Source organism: Silene latifolia, chromosome X, assembly GCF_048544455.1.
Source record: "Silene latifolia isolate original U9 population chromosome X, ASM4854445v1, whole genome shotgun sequence".
Classification (NCBI taxonomy): domain Eukaryota; kingdom Viridiplantae; phylum Streptophyta; class Magnoliopsida; order Caryophyllales; family Caryophyllaceae; genus Silene; species Silene latifolia.
In genome coordinates, this window is record NC_133537.1 from 286313970 (window position 1) to 286329808 (window position 15839).

Consider the following 15839-nt stretch of genomic DNA (forward strand, 5'->3'; position numbering starts at 1 on the left):
CAAGACTATCATTGTGACCGACACTCAACATGCACAGACAAACGAACCAAATAAAGATACTAACATGTACATGAAACGTCAACACGATTTTGTCTATTTTTCCATACCAAATTTGAAGTTACCAATTTTGACAAACATGGTTAACAATGTTGGACTCAGACCGATAACGAATATTTTTGACAAACGCAATTAAAAATTGATGGTAAAAACACAACAGTTTTCATTCTTAAATCTAATTTTTATCAAAAGTAGCAAACATAACACTAATTATAAAAATCTTTCGACTGAAGTTAAATGTACTGCATTTATGTGAGGGTTGTACACACTAGGTTTAATGATTTCATGGCAGTCTGTCGACTTCAGAAAGTAAATGAACTTAGATTTTGGACATTATATGTCATTGTCTGGCTTCCAAATACGTCAAATTTGAGAATATAATGGGCTAAGATGAATACGTATTGTCTATACAAGGAGGAGGATAAAAGGGAGAAGAATGAAGAAAAAAAAAGAGGGGGGGGGGAGGAGGGAAGAGAACGAGGGGAAGGGATTGAGGAATGGGGGAAATGGGAGGAGCTAAGGAGAGTAGGATAAATAGTAGAAGGATAAGAGAAGTCAGAGAATACAAATGGGAAAGGGGAAAGGGATGGAGGTCGACGAAGAGAACAAAAGGGAAGTAATAGGAGGCCAGGAGAAGGAAATAGAAGAATGTGAACGATAAGGGGAAGGGAGGGGGGAGTAGTACGAGGAAAAATTGGAGGAGTAATAATATGAGAGTAAGTGGAGGGGGAGGGGAAATGGAAGGTATAAGGGAGGAGGAAGGGGAAAGGGATGAAAGTCGAGAAGGAGAGTAAGGGTAAAAAAGAGGAGGTAGAGAGGGAAAAATGAAAGGATGCGGACGATAAGAGAAAAGGGAAAGAGGAAGGAAGGGGGAGGAGAAAGTGAAAGATATAGAGGAGGAGCAGTACTTGGAAATATGGGTGAACTAATATGAGAGCAAGTGGAGAAGAAGGGGAAATAAAAAATACATAAGAGGAGGATAGGGAAACATAAAAGGTATAAAGAAGGAAAAAGGGGAAAAGAAAGGAGGAATACGAGGTTGAAGAAGAGAAGGTGGTTTAGGATGTGACGGCGTTGAAGAGAAAAGAAGGAGATAAAGAGGATGACGAAGTAGAGGGGTATGAGGAAGGTTGGGGAAAAGGACAAGGCAGAGGAGGAGTAAGGAGGGCTAAGGGGAGAAGAGCGATTAGTATTAGGAGAAATGATAGGAGGAGGTGTGATGTTTACGTTATTTCGCAAAGTACAATATAATACTAATGTCTTATGTATTCCATGTAATTGTGTTCTTTAACAGTTAACCATCTAACCAAAAAGTGTAGTTATATTCGGATATTCATGCTCTCAACAAAGTTAAATACAAATTATTTATGAATGGTTATAATTTTGTTTGCAATCGATTCAACCATCAAAATAATATAACAACAAGAGTTTCATTATGATCGACACTCAACATGTACAGACAACCGAACGTATATTCATGTTCCCAACAAAGTTAGATACGAAATATTTACGAATGTGATCTTGTTTGCAATCGATTCAAACTTCTAAAAAATTATAACGACAAGAATTTCATTGTGATCACCAATCAAAATGTATAGAAAACCAAACAAAATCAAGATTCGCTACTATGCATTTGAAACATAAACGATTAAAATAACTTTGGGGACGGCGCGCGCCATGCCACCAACTAGTAGATGAAAAAGGAAATAGGGAGAGTTATTGAGAATAGAAAGGAGTATATCATTAAAATAGTTGGAGAGAATTTTATCTTTATAAAATGGTTCTTAGTTTTATGGTAAAAACAAATATTTTCATAAAAATACACATTTCATAACTTTACTCAATTCTCTATGATTAGTTTTCCATTTCAATTTTTTTGTTTCATATCAAACCATAATAAAGTGAAATATTACATATTAATGAGTACCAATTTAAAATATATAAATAATACCCCTAAAATAAAATTTTTATTTATACCGCGCATGCATTGCGCGAGATCTATACTAGTTTATATATTAAAAATCTTATAATATTTTATTATGAAAATATATATATATATATATATATATATATATATATATATATATATATATATATATATACTTTATAAACATACATATATTTGCCTATTATCTTGCCTCTCATAAATAAAATATTTATTAAGCTATAATTTAAGAATAAACATACATATATTTATATATCAGACACGAAATATTAACGAGTCAGATCGTCATATACATGATATCACATGTCTTTGTATTATTTATGTTAAAATAGGCCTCTTAATAGTTTTACATTGATGTATAAATGTTATTGGTCATTTTTATTTATTATTTTACTCCCTCTGTCTCATACATTTATTAACCTTTTTTTTAGGAGAGATTTAAAATAATATATGGTTGGAACTTGAAAAATACTAACCGCAAATATTCAGAATTTTCGAACATAGATTAAGTATGTGTTTGGCCCAACTTTTAGAAGAGCTTTTCTAAGCACAAGTTAGACCAAACAATTATTTTTAAGAAAGTTAAAACTACTTATTTTAAGCCAAAAGGCCAAATTCAAGAGCTAGAAGTAGAAGCAATTTGGTATACTTTTTCATTCTCTACAAATCTAGGCCCATAATGATATACTTTTGAAAAAACAAATCGTTTTTCATTCGCTTACGTAAAAAATAAAATTAAAAAATAAAATTAAAAAATAGTTTTGTTAAATGGTAAGCCAACAACCTACAATTTAATCAAGAAGAAGCTTATTAAAAAACCATTTTAAAAAATAGAAACAATTTCGGAAAATTCACGTGGTACCCTCGAACTTTTCCATTTTGCACATGGTACCCAACTTTTTAAGTTTGTGTACATTATACCCTCCATGTTTGATTTTTATGCACAACATACCCTTTTTGTCGCTGTAAAAAAACTCAATTGCGCATAACTCCTAGACCGGAATTCAGAATCGGCCAAGTTTTTTCCCTAAAATGATTATCTCGTCATAATCTACGATTTGTGAAAAAAAAATTGTCGACTGACATTTTATAGGGTTTTTTTTAACGAAAATCTCAATTCAACCATATCTTCGATCTTAAATTTCCGAATGACTATTTTCGTTTTATCAACTTATAGATCTCGAAGAGGTAATCAATTTGAAAAAAAAAATTAGTCAATTCCGATTTCTGGTCTATAATTTATGACCAATTGAAAATTTTTAAAACGATAAAAAGGGCACGTTGTGCTTGAAAATCAAATTCCAAGGATATTATGTGCACAAACTTAAAAAGTTGGGTACCACGTGAAAAATCGCAAAGTTTGAGGGTACCACATGAATTTTCCGAAACAATTTTTCATAGAGTGAGACAAAACATGCTCTAGACCAGTTCACCAAATTCAGAAGAAAAGAAATTTCAAAAAAAAAAAAAAAAAAAAGCAGCAGCTTTGTCTTCTTTCAAAGTGGGCTACTTCAACCTATATCAATGATCAAACAAGTCTAAATGAAATAACATGATCACCATTTCTTATGGTGTATTGGCATGCTACACCATTCATGGCATGTTGTTATATAAGCTTACTCCTGCAATAACCAATGCTAAACAGGCAGAAAACTCACAATCTGAGATACATACTCCCTCCTAGTCTCTTTGTTCTTCCCCTCCAACATTTGCACAAGAAATAAGAAGGGAAATAAAAAAATAATATAGTACATGGTGGACCTAAGGGATTGGAGAGAGGGATGGATGATTAAAGATGATTAATTAAGTCTAAGATACTTAACCTTTCCCTCCAAAATATTGAACATAAAATTAGAGTTTAAAGTTCCCTCCACTTATGTGGGAAATTACAAACCTGATTAACATTACTTAAAAATACATATTCCGCTAAACTGGATTAACATTACTTAAAATTACAAACCATAAATGTCTCCAAATCTAATAAAATTACAATTTCTGTTTCCGCTAAAGATATTGAAATTACAATGCTGAAAAAAAAAAAAGTTAACATTTGGACTTCAGGATTCCAATTATGGCAGCCTCCAACCTTCATGTTGGACGTCCATCATCAGTGAACACATCAAAGCAAGTGTTAAATAAAGGACACTCAAGTTACATTGCAGAAATTTTGGCACCAAAATTAGGCACCAAAAATTTGGAAACCAAAAATTTGGCACCAAAATTCAATTAAAGAGCCAAAATGAAAATGTTTCAAGATTTGCGCCCAAATTCATTCTTTATGAAATTTAATCTTTGTGCAAAGTTCATGTCAACTATAAATAGAATAGTGGCAGTAAAACACATCATTCATGAACAAACAGCCAAAAAAAAACTTTCCTACCACATTAATTATTTCTTCATAAAGTTTCAAAAACCTTTATTCATATCACAATAAATATCTCAAGAGCAATAAATGAAAACTAAAAACCTGTCCAACTTAGAAAGGAGCCAAATTTGGACCATTTTGTCATTAAGATCCACAAATGGACAACTCAAAAGAGGTGTAATGTTAGAGGTGGCAAATCAATTCAGTGTGTGCAGGAAAACCATCACAGATCTTTGGAATATAGCAAAGAAACGGATAGAATCGGTGAAGTAATCGAATGTAAACAAAGCAAAATCAAAGGCAAGAAATGTCGTCAAAGGAATGTATTTGATGCTGAGAAGTTCAAAAGTATTCCATTGTCATAAAGGACCACTCAACATAGTACTGCAGAAGCTTTAGGAGTCAGCCAATCAGCTATTGCAAGATGGGTAGCAGATAAGACAATTGAGTCTCACACAAATGCAATCAAACCACAATTGAATGACAAAAACAAACTGGATAGGTTGCTTTTCTCTCTTGCACAACTACACTATGATGATGTATGTAAACAAGTGAAATTCAATGATCAAAGTAATGTTATTCACATGGATGAGAAATGGTTTTATTTAACCAAACCTAGTAGAAGGTTCTACTTATCTAAAGGAGAAAAGAGACCTTATAGAAGTATTCAGTCAAAAAAATTTATAGGAAAAGTCATGTTTATGTGTGCTGTTGCAAGGCCAAAGTATGGTCCAAATGGTGAAGTTCTTTTTGATGGTAAAATAGGCATATGGCCATTCATTGTTGAAGTACCAGCAAAAAGAAATTCAAGAAACAGAGTTGCAGGCACAATGGAAACTAAGTGCATTGAATCTGTTAACAAACAAGTAATTAAGGACATGATAATAAGAATTGTTGTTCCAGCAATTAAGGCAAAATGGACTGAAAATGAAAGCAAGCACATTATCATACAACAAGATAATGCACGCCCACACATCAAGAACTCAGACCCAGATTTCATCTGCAAAGAAACCAAGATGGGTGGAATATTGAGTTAAGTTGTCAACCCCCTAATTCACCAGACTTGAATGTCTTGGATTTGGGGTTTTTCAGAGCAATACAATCACTTCAGCAAAGAACAAATTGTTACAAGTTAGATAAACTTGTTATTGAAGTTAATAAGGCATTTGCAAACCTAGAGGTTATTAAACTTAAGTATGTGTTCATAACACTACAGGCATGCATGTTAGAGGTCATGAAAAGGAAAGGAGGTAATGATTACCCATTGCCACACATGCACAAGACCAAACTAGCAGCTGCAGGCATGCTGCCTGAGTATTTAACTGCTGACATTCATTTGGTAAATGAATGTATAGCGTACATGAACAATGTAGGAGATAGTTTTACCATAACTGCTTTAGTTGATGCAGTGAATGCACATGTTAATGCTTTTGTTGTAGCTGTTATTAATGATATGAATGAGCCTGTTGCAGTAATGAACCAACAGGTGCATCAGTTATTGACCTTACAGAACAGCAGATGCAGTAAGTGACTCAGAAAGGACAAGGAAGGCAACAAGACATTTTGAACATCAGAAGGAAAACAAGACAAGCATGTTTTGAACAACAAGATCAAAGAAGCATATTTTGAAGCCAATAAACACAAGACAAGCATATTTTGAATATCAGATGATTGCCAATGTAATTTTACGCTTTTTTTATGAACTTTGCACATTAATTAAATATTATCTGGGTTGCAAACTTTATGAACATCAGCAAATGACTGCAACAAACTTGGCGTACAACTTTAAAAAACACAAGGATGCGGGGTACTTAATGCATGCATAGCCTCTTCACAAGGACTTGTGGTGGCATAATGCATGCACTAAGTGACCCATGGTCACAGTATGCCCTCAACAAATGATCATTGGGCATTATTAGAAGGACATAAAGCCAAAATGGAAATTAATTATCATCATTAGTCCATATACACAACGCAAACAATGAAAACAGACGAACAATTGATAAAAATAGGGATATAAGAAATCAACCTCCTTCAATCTTCACAGATCGTCTTAAAGGTAGGATAATATATGCACATGTCCTCCGCAAACCAACTTTTATACCCAGGTGTCTCATACCTAGCCAATTTCCTCCTAGTCCTCTCCTCAACATCTTCTTTAAACCAAATATTAAACGCATGTTGCTCGGTCAAGCAAGTATGATAAACAGGTTGCTCTTCAGAATGCATGCATGTATCAGGAACAACAATGATTTCAGAATCCATAGATGTCTCAGGAACAACATCGACATCATCAGATAGAGGAAGAACTTCAGATTCAGGAAGGACGAACTCAGAAAAATCATCGTATGACTGTGAATAGTCATCATATGAATCAGGGACAATCTTCATCGACTTATCATCAACATCTACAACACCCATCTCTCTATCGCGATCTTCATCAACAACAACATCTAACATATTGAATAAACAAGGACCATCTTCAAAATCATCGAAAAGATAAATCAGATCTGGAGTTAAGGAGTCAACTCTGATAGTTTCATTGTGAATTTGAAGATACGACATGATGGAAGATTGATGAAAATGAAATGAGAGAGAGATGCGAGATCGTAAATGATAATCTGTGTCTCAGATTATGAGAAATGGAGGATTAGAGGAAGATGGAAGGTAGAGAGATGAGTAATTAAACGGCGGGAGAGATTAGGTTTTCTGGGTTGGGAGTGAGGGAGATGAAGATTGAGAGAAAAGGGGATGAAGTGAGGCTGCTAGGGTTTTTTTAGTTGGGGATTGGGAGTATAAATGGCGGGAGAGATTAGGCTAATAGGGGATTTGGGTTGGGCTGATCACATTTGTTGGGTTTAATTGGGTTGGATTAGGTCTAATTAGGTCCACTAATAAATGGCAACTTTTGTAAAATGTAAAAATGGACAAGGACAATATGGTAATTAAACAACTCAAAAACTTACTAAAAATGGAAAGGGGGAAAAAGATCCGACTAGCTTCGATAAGGAAACAGGGAAGAACAAAGCGACTAGGAGGGAGTACAACATTTTAGGCCCCAGTATATGTATTGCAAGTAGTCCATGTCATCAACAGCCAAAAACTCGTCCCCTAAACCAAAGTCCCCAATTCTCGAATGTCAAATTGATCAAAATCTAACGATAGAAGAGGTACGCTTGACCCGAAATGATATTTTAAGATTAAATGCATCTACAATGAAAATGGTCCAGGTTCTGTCCGGTTATTCCCATTTCCAGACTGAAATTAGTGGTGAAAGATGAATTCCAGCAACTTCTACTTTCATCTGCATTTACACCACTCATGGCATGTCCTTTGACAATATTAAATTGACGACGGGTTATAGTAAGAATCACCTTGTTGTACACTTGGACAGAGGAAAGGCAGTTGTAGCCTAAAACCGGCACTGTGAGTGGTCATTCTTCCACAGTAAAATTGACATTCGGAGTGGCCGTTATATGTAAGCATCAGGAATATTTGTGCTTGTATAACTTATAAGCAAAGATAAGGAAACACAAGACGACGTGACATTTGATAACATAATCGATAGCATAGAAGAGCCAATGTGTACCTTACGAAGGAGAGAGGCCCGGGTCAATTAAACACAAAGACAACAATTGAGAAGATAAGCCTAACAGCTAATGACTATAACTACGGAGCATACTGGTACTGCTTACCATACAATTAGGTTGTCAAATATTCAGCAACAGAACTAAATGGCAACAAGCTAATATATATAGTCAAGACCTTGACGAACATACTAAGACAAAAGCACGATTCAGGAGCCGCTTCAAACTTTCACCTTCTCTGTCGCGTACAAGTCATAATTAAACTTGACATTTTTAGGGTGACGAATCTTCTTGCCCATTCCTTTCGGCTGAGTATCTTTTTCATGGGTAGCTCTCTCTTTTTTGCACATTGAGCACCTCCAATCATCATCATCCTCGTTGTCTGCATGCCAATTGCCAAATATAGAATCATAGTTGGAACCCTGTTTGTCTAGTATAACCGAAATAATAATTTCTAATATCCTTCGGCTATTGAATACTTTTTGTATTGAATTGATTCCTGAGTATTATCATTGTCATTTAGGGCTTAGGTTGAATCTCCTAAATGTAAAACAGAAGATTTCCCATGTTCTCTTTTTGCAGATACATGTTTGGAAGCACTAACGCAGTGAATCAGTGCTACCCGAGCTTTCAGTTAATCTAAAATGAGTTTAACAGGCGCATATAGTGGAAGTAGGAGTCAAACAAGATAAAAAAGTTTTAAAGTACCAGTCATTGAATCGCTCGGCCCCAAGCTCTGAACTATGTAAGCAGATATAGGCTTCACCATCCCACCAGGTCCTAACACAAGTTCAAGAAAAAAAAGCTCGTTCGGAGCCTGAGGATCATCCACTCGCCTAGCCTCAAAGTTAGCATGGTAGATTAAAGCCTTTGATTTAAACTTTCCGCTACTAGGAAGAGGTCTTACAAGCTGATACTGGGAAGCCTGAAAGTTTACAAAATGTGTTATAAACGAATTATGTCAAAAAAAAAAAAAAATGCTTCGTTAGAAAAAATCACACCCCTAGATTGAGTAATTCTATGCCTCGTTCTGCAATTCTTTGATTCTGTCTTTCAGCGGCTACTGGATCTGACAGGCGAATAGGAGGAGGTGCATAGCCAACAGCAGCACGCTTTTTAGGGATCAGTGGCAGCTTAGCACAACTGGCAACACACAAATAAGAAAGCTCATTACGAGTCACACTGTCACAGTTAGCCACTAGGGAGCACCATCATAATTTACATATGGAATAAAGCTGGTAGGAACCGTAAGCAGGGATATAAAATTGACATGAATAGCCCTAAAAAAAACAAGATGATATAGTATATAGACGTGTGTCTGGACCTTCATCATTATCAGAGTCGATAATTTAGAACCAAATCGCTCTAAAAACAACAGAAGTTCCTTCAAATTGGGGACAACAATGTTAACAAGGACCGACTTTCAAGCACCAAAGCAATGGGAGAGGGTGTTTGATTAAATAACAGGCAGCTGCATGGAGTTAATGGAGGAAGAGCAAACAAGTGCATGTCAATACTGAATTCTCAACAGCAAAAACGTGTTCCTATATGAGACAGTCTTTCATCTCATCTCGTATAGCACACACAAATTCTTGTGTAGGGTGGTCCTTGTTTTGCACAAATTCTTGTGTAAGACCACCCTACTACACAAGAACTAAGAATTAGTGCAAAACGGGTTTTTGTAAATATAAAATTATGATAGAATAATATCATCAAAACTTCAATTTTGCAGGGTTATACATGGGGAAATGGGAATAACCAAAATCAAACAACAAAGAGGCGTATCAAAATCGAAAAATAAGGGAGATGAATATAGTAACAAAAAAGGAGGAGGAAATACAGTGGGTGTTTGCGAGGAACGCAAAAGTATTTCAATTCTTGACCACGACAGACAGTCTTCGAACGAAGGAAGTACACTCGAGGTTCATTGTTCATCGCCATCGCCACAATCTTCAACTTCTCTCTCTCTCTCTCTCTCTCAAAAACAACGAATCTCAGTCAAGGAAAAAGGGAAATAAACGGCAATTCGCTTGTACGACGGTTTTTTTTTTCGTTTTTAGTGTACGAGATGACTTACGACAAAGGAAATTAGTAGCTCACTTAATTAAGATTTACATATTTAAAAAAAAATATTTTTATAAAATTTGCATATTTTAAAAAGATTTTGAAAAGAAAAGGCCAAAAAATTTGCTTTATCTTTCTATGTTCATTCACATAAGCCATTATCCATTTATCACTCAATAGCAACTAGATCTGGCAAAACGGGTTAATGGGTCGGGCTAATTTGGATCAAGTTACTTCGGGTCTCTCATACTATTGGGTTATTTCGGGTATGTTAGTCTGGTCATTTTCGAATCAAAGCGGGTCGGGTTATTTCGGATTCGGGTCAACGATTAAGACAGAAAAAAGTACGTTTAGTATTATTACTTATTTTTAGTTCAGTTTTGATAATTAATTCTTTATTTTAAACGTTAACAAAATTAAGTGGGCTTTTAAATTAGTCATTTTAAGTTTTTTTTAGTCAATTAGAGTTCTATTTTGTCGGGTCATTTTCGACTCGGGTGGTTTCTAATAGGGTCATTTCGGGCGGTCAGTTCCGAGTCAACAATGTTCGGGTCGGGTCGTTCAATTCGGGTTTCGGGTCAAATTCGAAAATTGTAGTTCAGGTCAATTTCGATCTCAAGTCAGTCTTTTTTTATCGGGTCAATCAGGTTAAGTTGGTTTACCAGGTCTAATAAAAGCATTGTAGGGCATTAGCAAGTATGGCCTATTTTGAGAAGATATCCTATAAAGGTGGGTTATTTCAGGATTATTAATAAAAAAGGTAGACTATTTCGGAAAGAGTAGTCAAACGGTTAAAGGTGAGAATACTTCTAGGGAAAATGCACGTGGTGCCCTTGAAGTTTCGATTTTTGCCCGAAATACCCAATTTTATGTTCCGGAAATCTTTAAGAGGCTATAATTCGTGTCTACGAGTTCAGAAAATGATAACTTTTTTTTTTCAAATCGATTATCTTTTCGAGAATTACGATTTGAAAAAAAAAATTATCGTATTTGGATCCCGTGGCTAGGAGTTTTTGTACGTCAAAGTTTTTTTTACCGAACAAACTTTGAGTGACCATATCTCTTGCTCACGAATTCCAAACTCGACAATTTTTTTTTTCAAGTCGTAGTTCTCGAAAAGGTAATCAGTTTGAAAAAAAACCATCACTTTCTGAGCTCGTAAACACGAATTATAGTCTCTTAAAGTTCTCTGGATCAAAAAATTGGGTATTTCGGACAAAACATCAAAGTTGAAGAGCACCGCGTACATTTTTCCATATTTCTATCAATTATATTCCTATATTATACCAGAAAACTACGGCTAACGTTAATCATATACAGGCGCTGTTTGGTAAACAGCATATTGGCCAAATTTTAGCATATTCAAGACTTTTAGCATGTTTGACCAATCAATATGCTAATTTTAGTGTTTGGTAAACAACATATTGAAACAGCATATTTGGGGTCAATATGCTGTTTTACAATATCTTTACTCCCAAAGATATTGGTTAGCATATTGTAAAATAGGAAATTTTTCTCCATTTTACAAAGAAAACTAACAATCTACTAATCGTAATCTGTCAATTACCAAACACTCAAATCAATTCTGCTAATTATAATATGCTAGTCAAACCTTCTGATAAAATCTGCCATTTATAATCTGCTTTTGCAATCTGCTTATGCTGAAATTAATCCGCTATTTACCAAACAGGGCCACAAGTAATTCTTACTATAATTACACATTGTAATTGATAGATTTTCATCAATAAAAGGAACTCCATAGACGAGCTAGGGCATTCATCAATCAAACAAACAATAATATGGGTGTCACTCTTAATCGCATGTTAATTGTATTAACATTTACGCTAATGATGCTTGAAATAAATGTTAAGCCAATAATCGCGGGAGTATCAGCCCTAGAGTACTATGAAGTTTTCAAAAGCAATGGGATCAAACTGGGCAGGGGCGGAACCAGGAATTGAATTCACCTAAAGCTAAATTTTAAAATTTTATAAATCGACAAGAATTTTTTTCCCCAGATTTGAAATATAAAGAAAAATATAACATACGATCAGCCGATAGTTTCTAAAAGTTTTAGTGGGTATTAAATTTAACGTGTCACTTTCGTAATCTTTGAGCGAAAAAAACAAACTACTGTTGACAAGCTATTATTTTGTTTAATATTTTTCAAAAAAATATTGAAACTAATTTATAAATTGTTCTTATTATTTTTGTAACACCCCTTCTTACCTGGCCAAGGTAATTGGAAGATGTTACCTTCTCGGTTTACCGAGGCGGTGAAATCGGAGTTGCAATTAAGAAACAATTAATATAAATGAAATATTTAGTTGATTACATAAATATAAATGAAATAAATGAAATAAATAATATAACTCATGACTACTATACTAATCTAATCAACTATGCATCGACTCCAATGTCATCATGGCTCGTCCCTTCTCCCGCATACTACCAAGGCTAACCTGTAAACAACTGCTCCCCATATGATCGGAAATATCATATGGATCGACACAGACCACCTCGAAAATAGGTGACATTTACACGGACACAACAAACGTCAGTTTCAATACACAAACATAAGACATGACTCGATAAGTGTAGACGCGACATAATTATGTGAATGAAACTCGATTATGCAATCACCATACCGGTACCGGGACACGCCCAGACGTACCCACAACCACCGGTGCCAGGGACGCCCACGACACAACACCTCACACAAAGGTACTGGGACATGCCCAGACGTACCACGTTCGTAAGCCAACCAGATCCCCTGCCAGACATCGTGACTCAATCACACGAGTCCCTCCGTGACTCAAGCCATTAATATGCACATCCTCCTTGGAGTGGGAAGCTCCAAGGGCCGACCCGAGCGCAAGACGTTTTCCCAACCGTCTTACGTCTCCTCAACCATCAAGTACCACCACCAAAGACTCCCAACACAACACATTCACAACCATACATGACAAATGGAAGAACAACATTAAACATACGACCCTTTCATGAATCCAATCCCACATGTTATGAATAACAACCCTTCGAGCACCCACATGACATGCCAACCGACTCATGAATATACCAACAAGGAAAGACAGCCAAATATGCATACACAATATTGAAACCGAGTAGGATAACCTACCTTTTAGCATAATCCATAAGCTAGTCGAAATCACCAAGCACCCATCTCATAAAACCGTCTCATCCTACATAAATCACATAATAACTATCACAAATCACCCTATACAATAATACCACACAAAACCCCTATTATTAGTTACTAATTACTCATATTACATAACTAAATACTAATTAATCTCTCTTAGCAAACCCTAACTCGAGATTAATCATAAGACAAAGAGGAAAAATGTGAGATTTCGACTTACAAAGGTAGATCGAGGATTGGGAGGGATCTTCCATCATCAATCCAAGCTTGAAGGCCAAGGGGAAAGTTTAGGGAGCATTTAGAGAGAGGGAAAAGTGTTCTAGAGTAAGAAGGCATGAGAAGAAGAATGAAGGGGATAGGGTTTGGATAAGATGAAATCCCGAAATATCATTTCTCGGGTACAGCACAGTGCCACTCGACCGAGTGACCGGTTCACTCGACCGAGTGACCAGTTTACTCGACCGAGTGACAGTCACTCGGTCGAGTATACTCTTTACTCGACCGAGTGTCAACTCACTTGTTCCACTAGAGGTTCTACTCGGTCCACTGGAAGTCTACTAGGTCTAGTTTAGGTCTTACTTGGTCTCGTAGGAGGGGTCATCCTTTACTTCCGAGTATACGTGGGTTCCCTCACGTGTCCCTAGGTCCTTTGTGGGTCCCAAATTATCTGAGTATTACAATCTTCCCTCCTTAAAAATGAACTTCGTCCCCGAAGTTCGCCACTCACTCTCTTCCCCAGTTATTCCTCGGTTTTCTCTCATGCCTCATTCTCGATTCTTGTGTGTTCTCTTGCCATCATTACTCTTATTGCTACACACGTATATCATATTTATCTTATGTTTCTTGTTCACTCTCATTACTTACTCACGTATCGTGCTCTTCTTTTCTAAATTTTCCGAGTTCTTACATTCATTCCCCCTAAAAGAGAACTTCTGTAGATACCCAGTATCTGCACCTTCCAAAAACCACCCGATGATGATCGGCCTATAACGTGTCTTTGATATGCGTGCGTGGATTGGCTATACATGAGACGGTTTAATGCACTACTCGGATATGAAAAATGATTCAAAAGTTTTCTAACTTCATTTGCATTAAAATAACACTATTTAGAGTTAAAACCGTCTTCGGACCCAAAACCGACTCAGAAACCCGCAACTCAAGTCAACCTGAGTCAACCCAAGTCAACCCAAATCTCGAATGTCAAAAATAATGCCATGAATGTTTTCATCATGTCATTTCCATTAAAATGACCCTAATTAGAGTCAAAACCATCTTCGGACCCAAAACCGACTCAGAAACCCGCAACTCGAGTCAACCTGAGTCAAACCGAGTCAAACCAAATCTCGAATATCGAAACTAATGCCATTAATGTCTTTATCATGTCATTTTCATTAAAATGACCCTAATTAGAGTCAAAACCGACTCCGAGCCAAAAACCGACTCGAAATTCAAATCCCGACTCACACGGGTCAAACCCGAGTCAAGCACGCAAATTACCTACCCCAAGTAACACCAAAATCATCTTATTAGAGGCCCATATTGTTACACGACATCTCATTTCAATACCACAAATCAATAATGGATGGAGAATAGGCCACGCCCAAATTGAAAGGGACAATACACCCATTTGTATCACGAGGTAGCTCGCGCCTCAATGGGGTGTCTGCTTAGCCTCCAAGCAAACACAACCGATCTGCCATCCCACATTTCTCTATAAATACCCACCATCACACACCATAATATTCACGCGAGAGTCCGCCCCCTTCACATCTCCCTTAAACTTCTATACTCGACTTCCTAAGTCAACAAATCGACACGTGTTTAAGACCTACCGATCGTAAACACAAGCCTTACACATTTTGTTTGGTACCATCGCCGTGCATTCGACCGACCCATTTGACCAACTCAACTCATCAATCAACATGTTTTAATTAATATATTTTCAACATATTTTCAAAACCAAATCCTTTTTAAGGCACTCTTTTAAACGTCTTTGATCGCGAGTAGTCACAACGAGAAAACCGTCTCTAAAGTCATCTACCACGCAAACATCAAAATACGTAAGTTTGAGGGTGTAAATATCCCATTTATTTCATGTCTTTACTGTTTTGTTGAGTTTATAAGCATGAACAATGCATAACACGATTCAAATTTAGGTTAGACGAGCCAAAACCGAGTTTTGGCCTGAGACAGAAGCTCCTTGCTATGCATGGAAGCTCGCACCTCTTATGGGTGTCCAGGTCAGACTCATCCGTGTTTGAGTTCGTCTTTCCTTCAACACTTTCTTTTATTTTTACTTCTTTCCTTTTACGGTTTTTACCATTTCAAACATTTTAATTCATTTTTATGATAAACATATTTTGACCATTACAATAATCATCCTTGGTTCCTTATACCATGACGGTTTATTCCGTAACTCGATGATATTATTGGTTAATTACATTTTAATGGGTATTTTAACACCCTTTTCTTTATTTACCATTTTTCTCATTTATTTACATTTACAAACATATTAGTCATAATTCATAATCATCCTTGGTTCTTTATACCATGTCGGTTTAATCCGAGTACGATGACAAACTTGACTAATTACAAAGAAATGAACTTAACATGATTAGTTCAAATCAAACATTTTACATTTTTATTTGTAAACTATAC

The 15839-nt window shown here is 36.0% G+C and overlaps 2 protein-coding genes across 2 annotated transcripts; one reads left to right on the top strand and one right to left on the bottom strand.

Moving 5' to 3' along the window:
* The first annotated feature begins 4547 nt into the window (after positions 1-4547).
* LOC141620245 (uncharacterized) lies at positions 4548-5898 on the top strand. Its single transcript, XM_074437167.1, has 3 exons — positions 4548-4636; positions 4735-5387; positions 5429-5898. Exons 1-3 carry the CDS (start codon positions 4548-4550, stop codon positions 5896-5898), a joined length of 1212 nt encoding a protein of 403 aa, XP_074293268.1.
* A 1992-nt stretch (positions 5899-7890) lies between these two features.
* Positions 7891-10044, bottom strand: LOC141616826 (uncharacterized). The gene is made up of 4 exons (XM_074433978.1): positions 9795-10044; positions 8956-9097; positions 8663-8879; positions 7891-8336 (listed from the first exon to the last, which is right to left on the bottom strand). Exons 1-4 carry the CDS (start codon positions 9893-9895, stop codon positions 8176-8178), a joined length of 621 nt encoding a protein of 206 aa, XP_074290079.1. The 5' UTR covers positions 9896-10044; the 3' UTR covers positions 7891-8175.
* Between the last annotated feature and the right edge of the window lie 5795 nt (positions 10045-15839).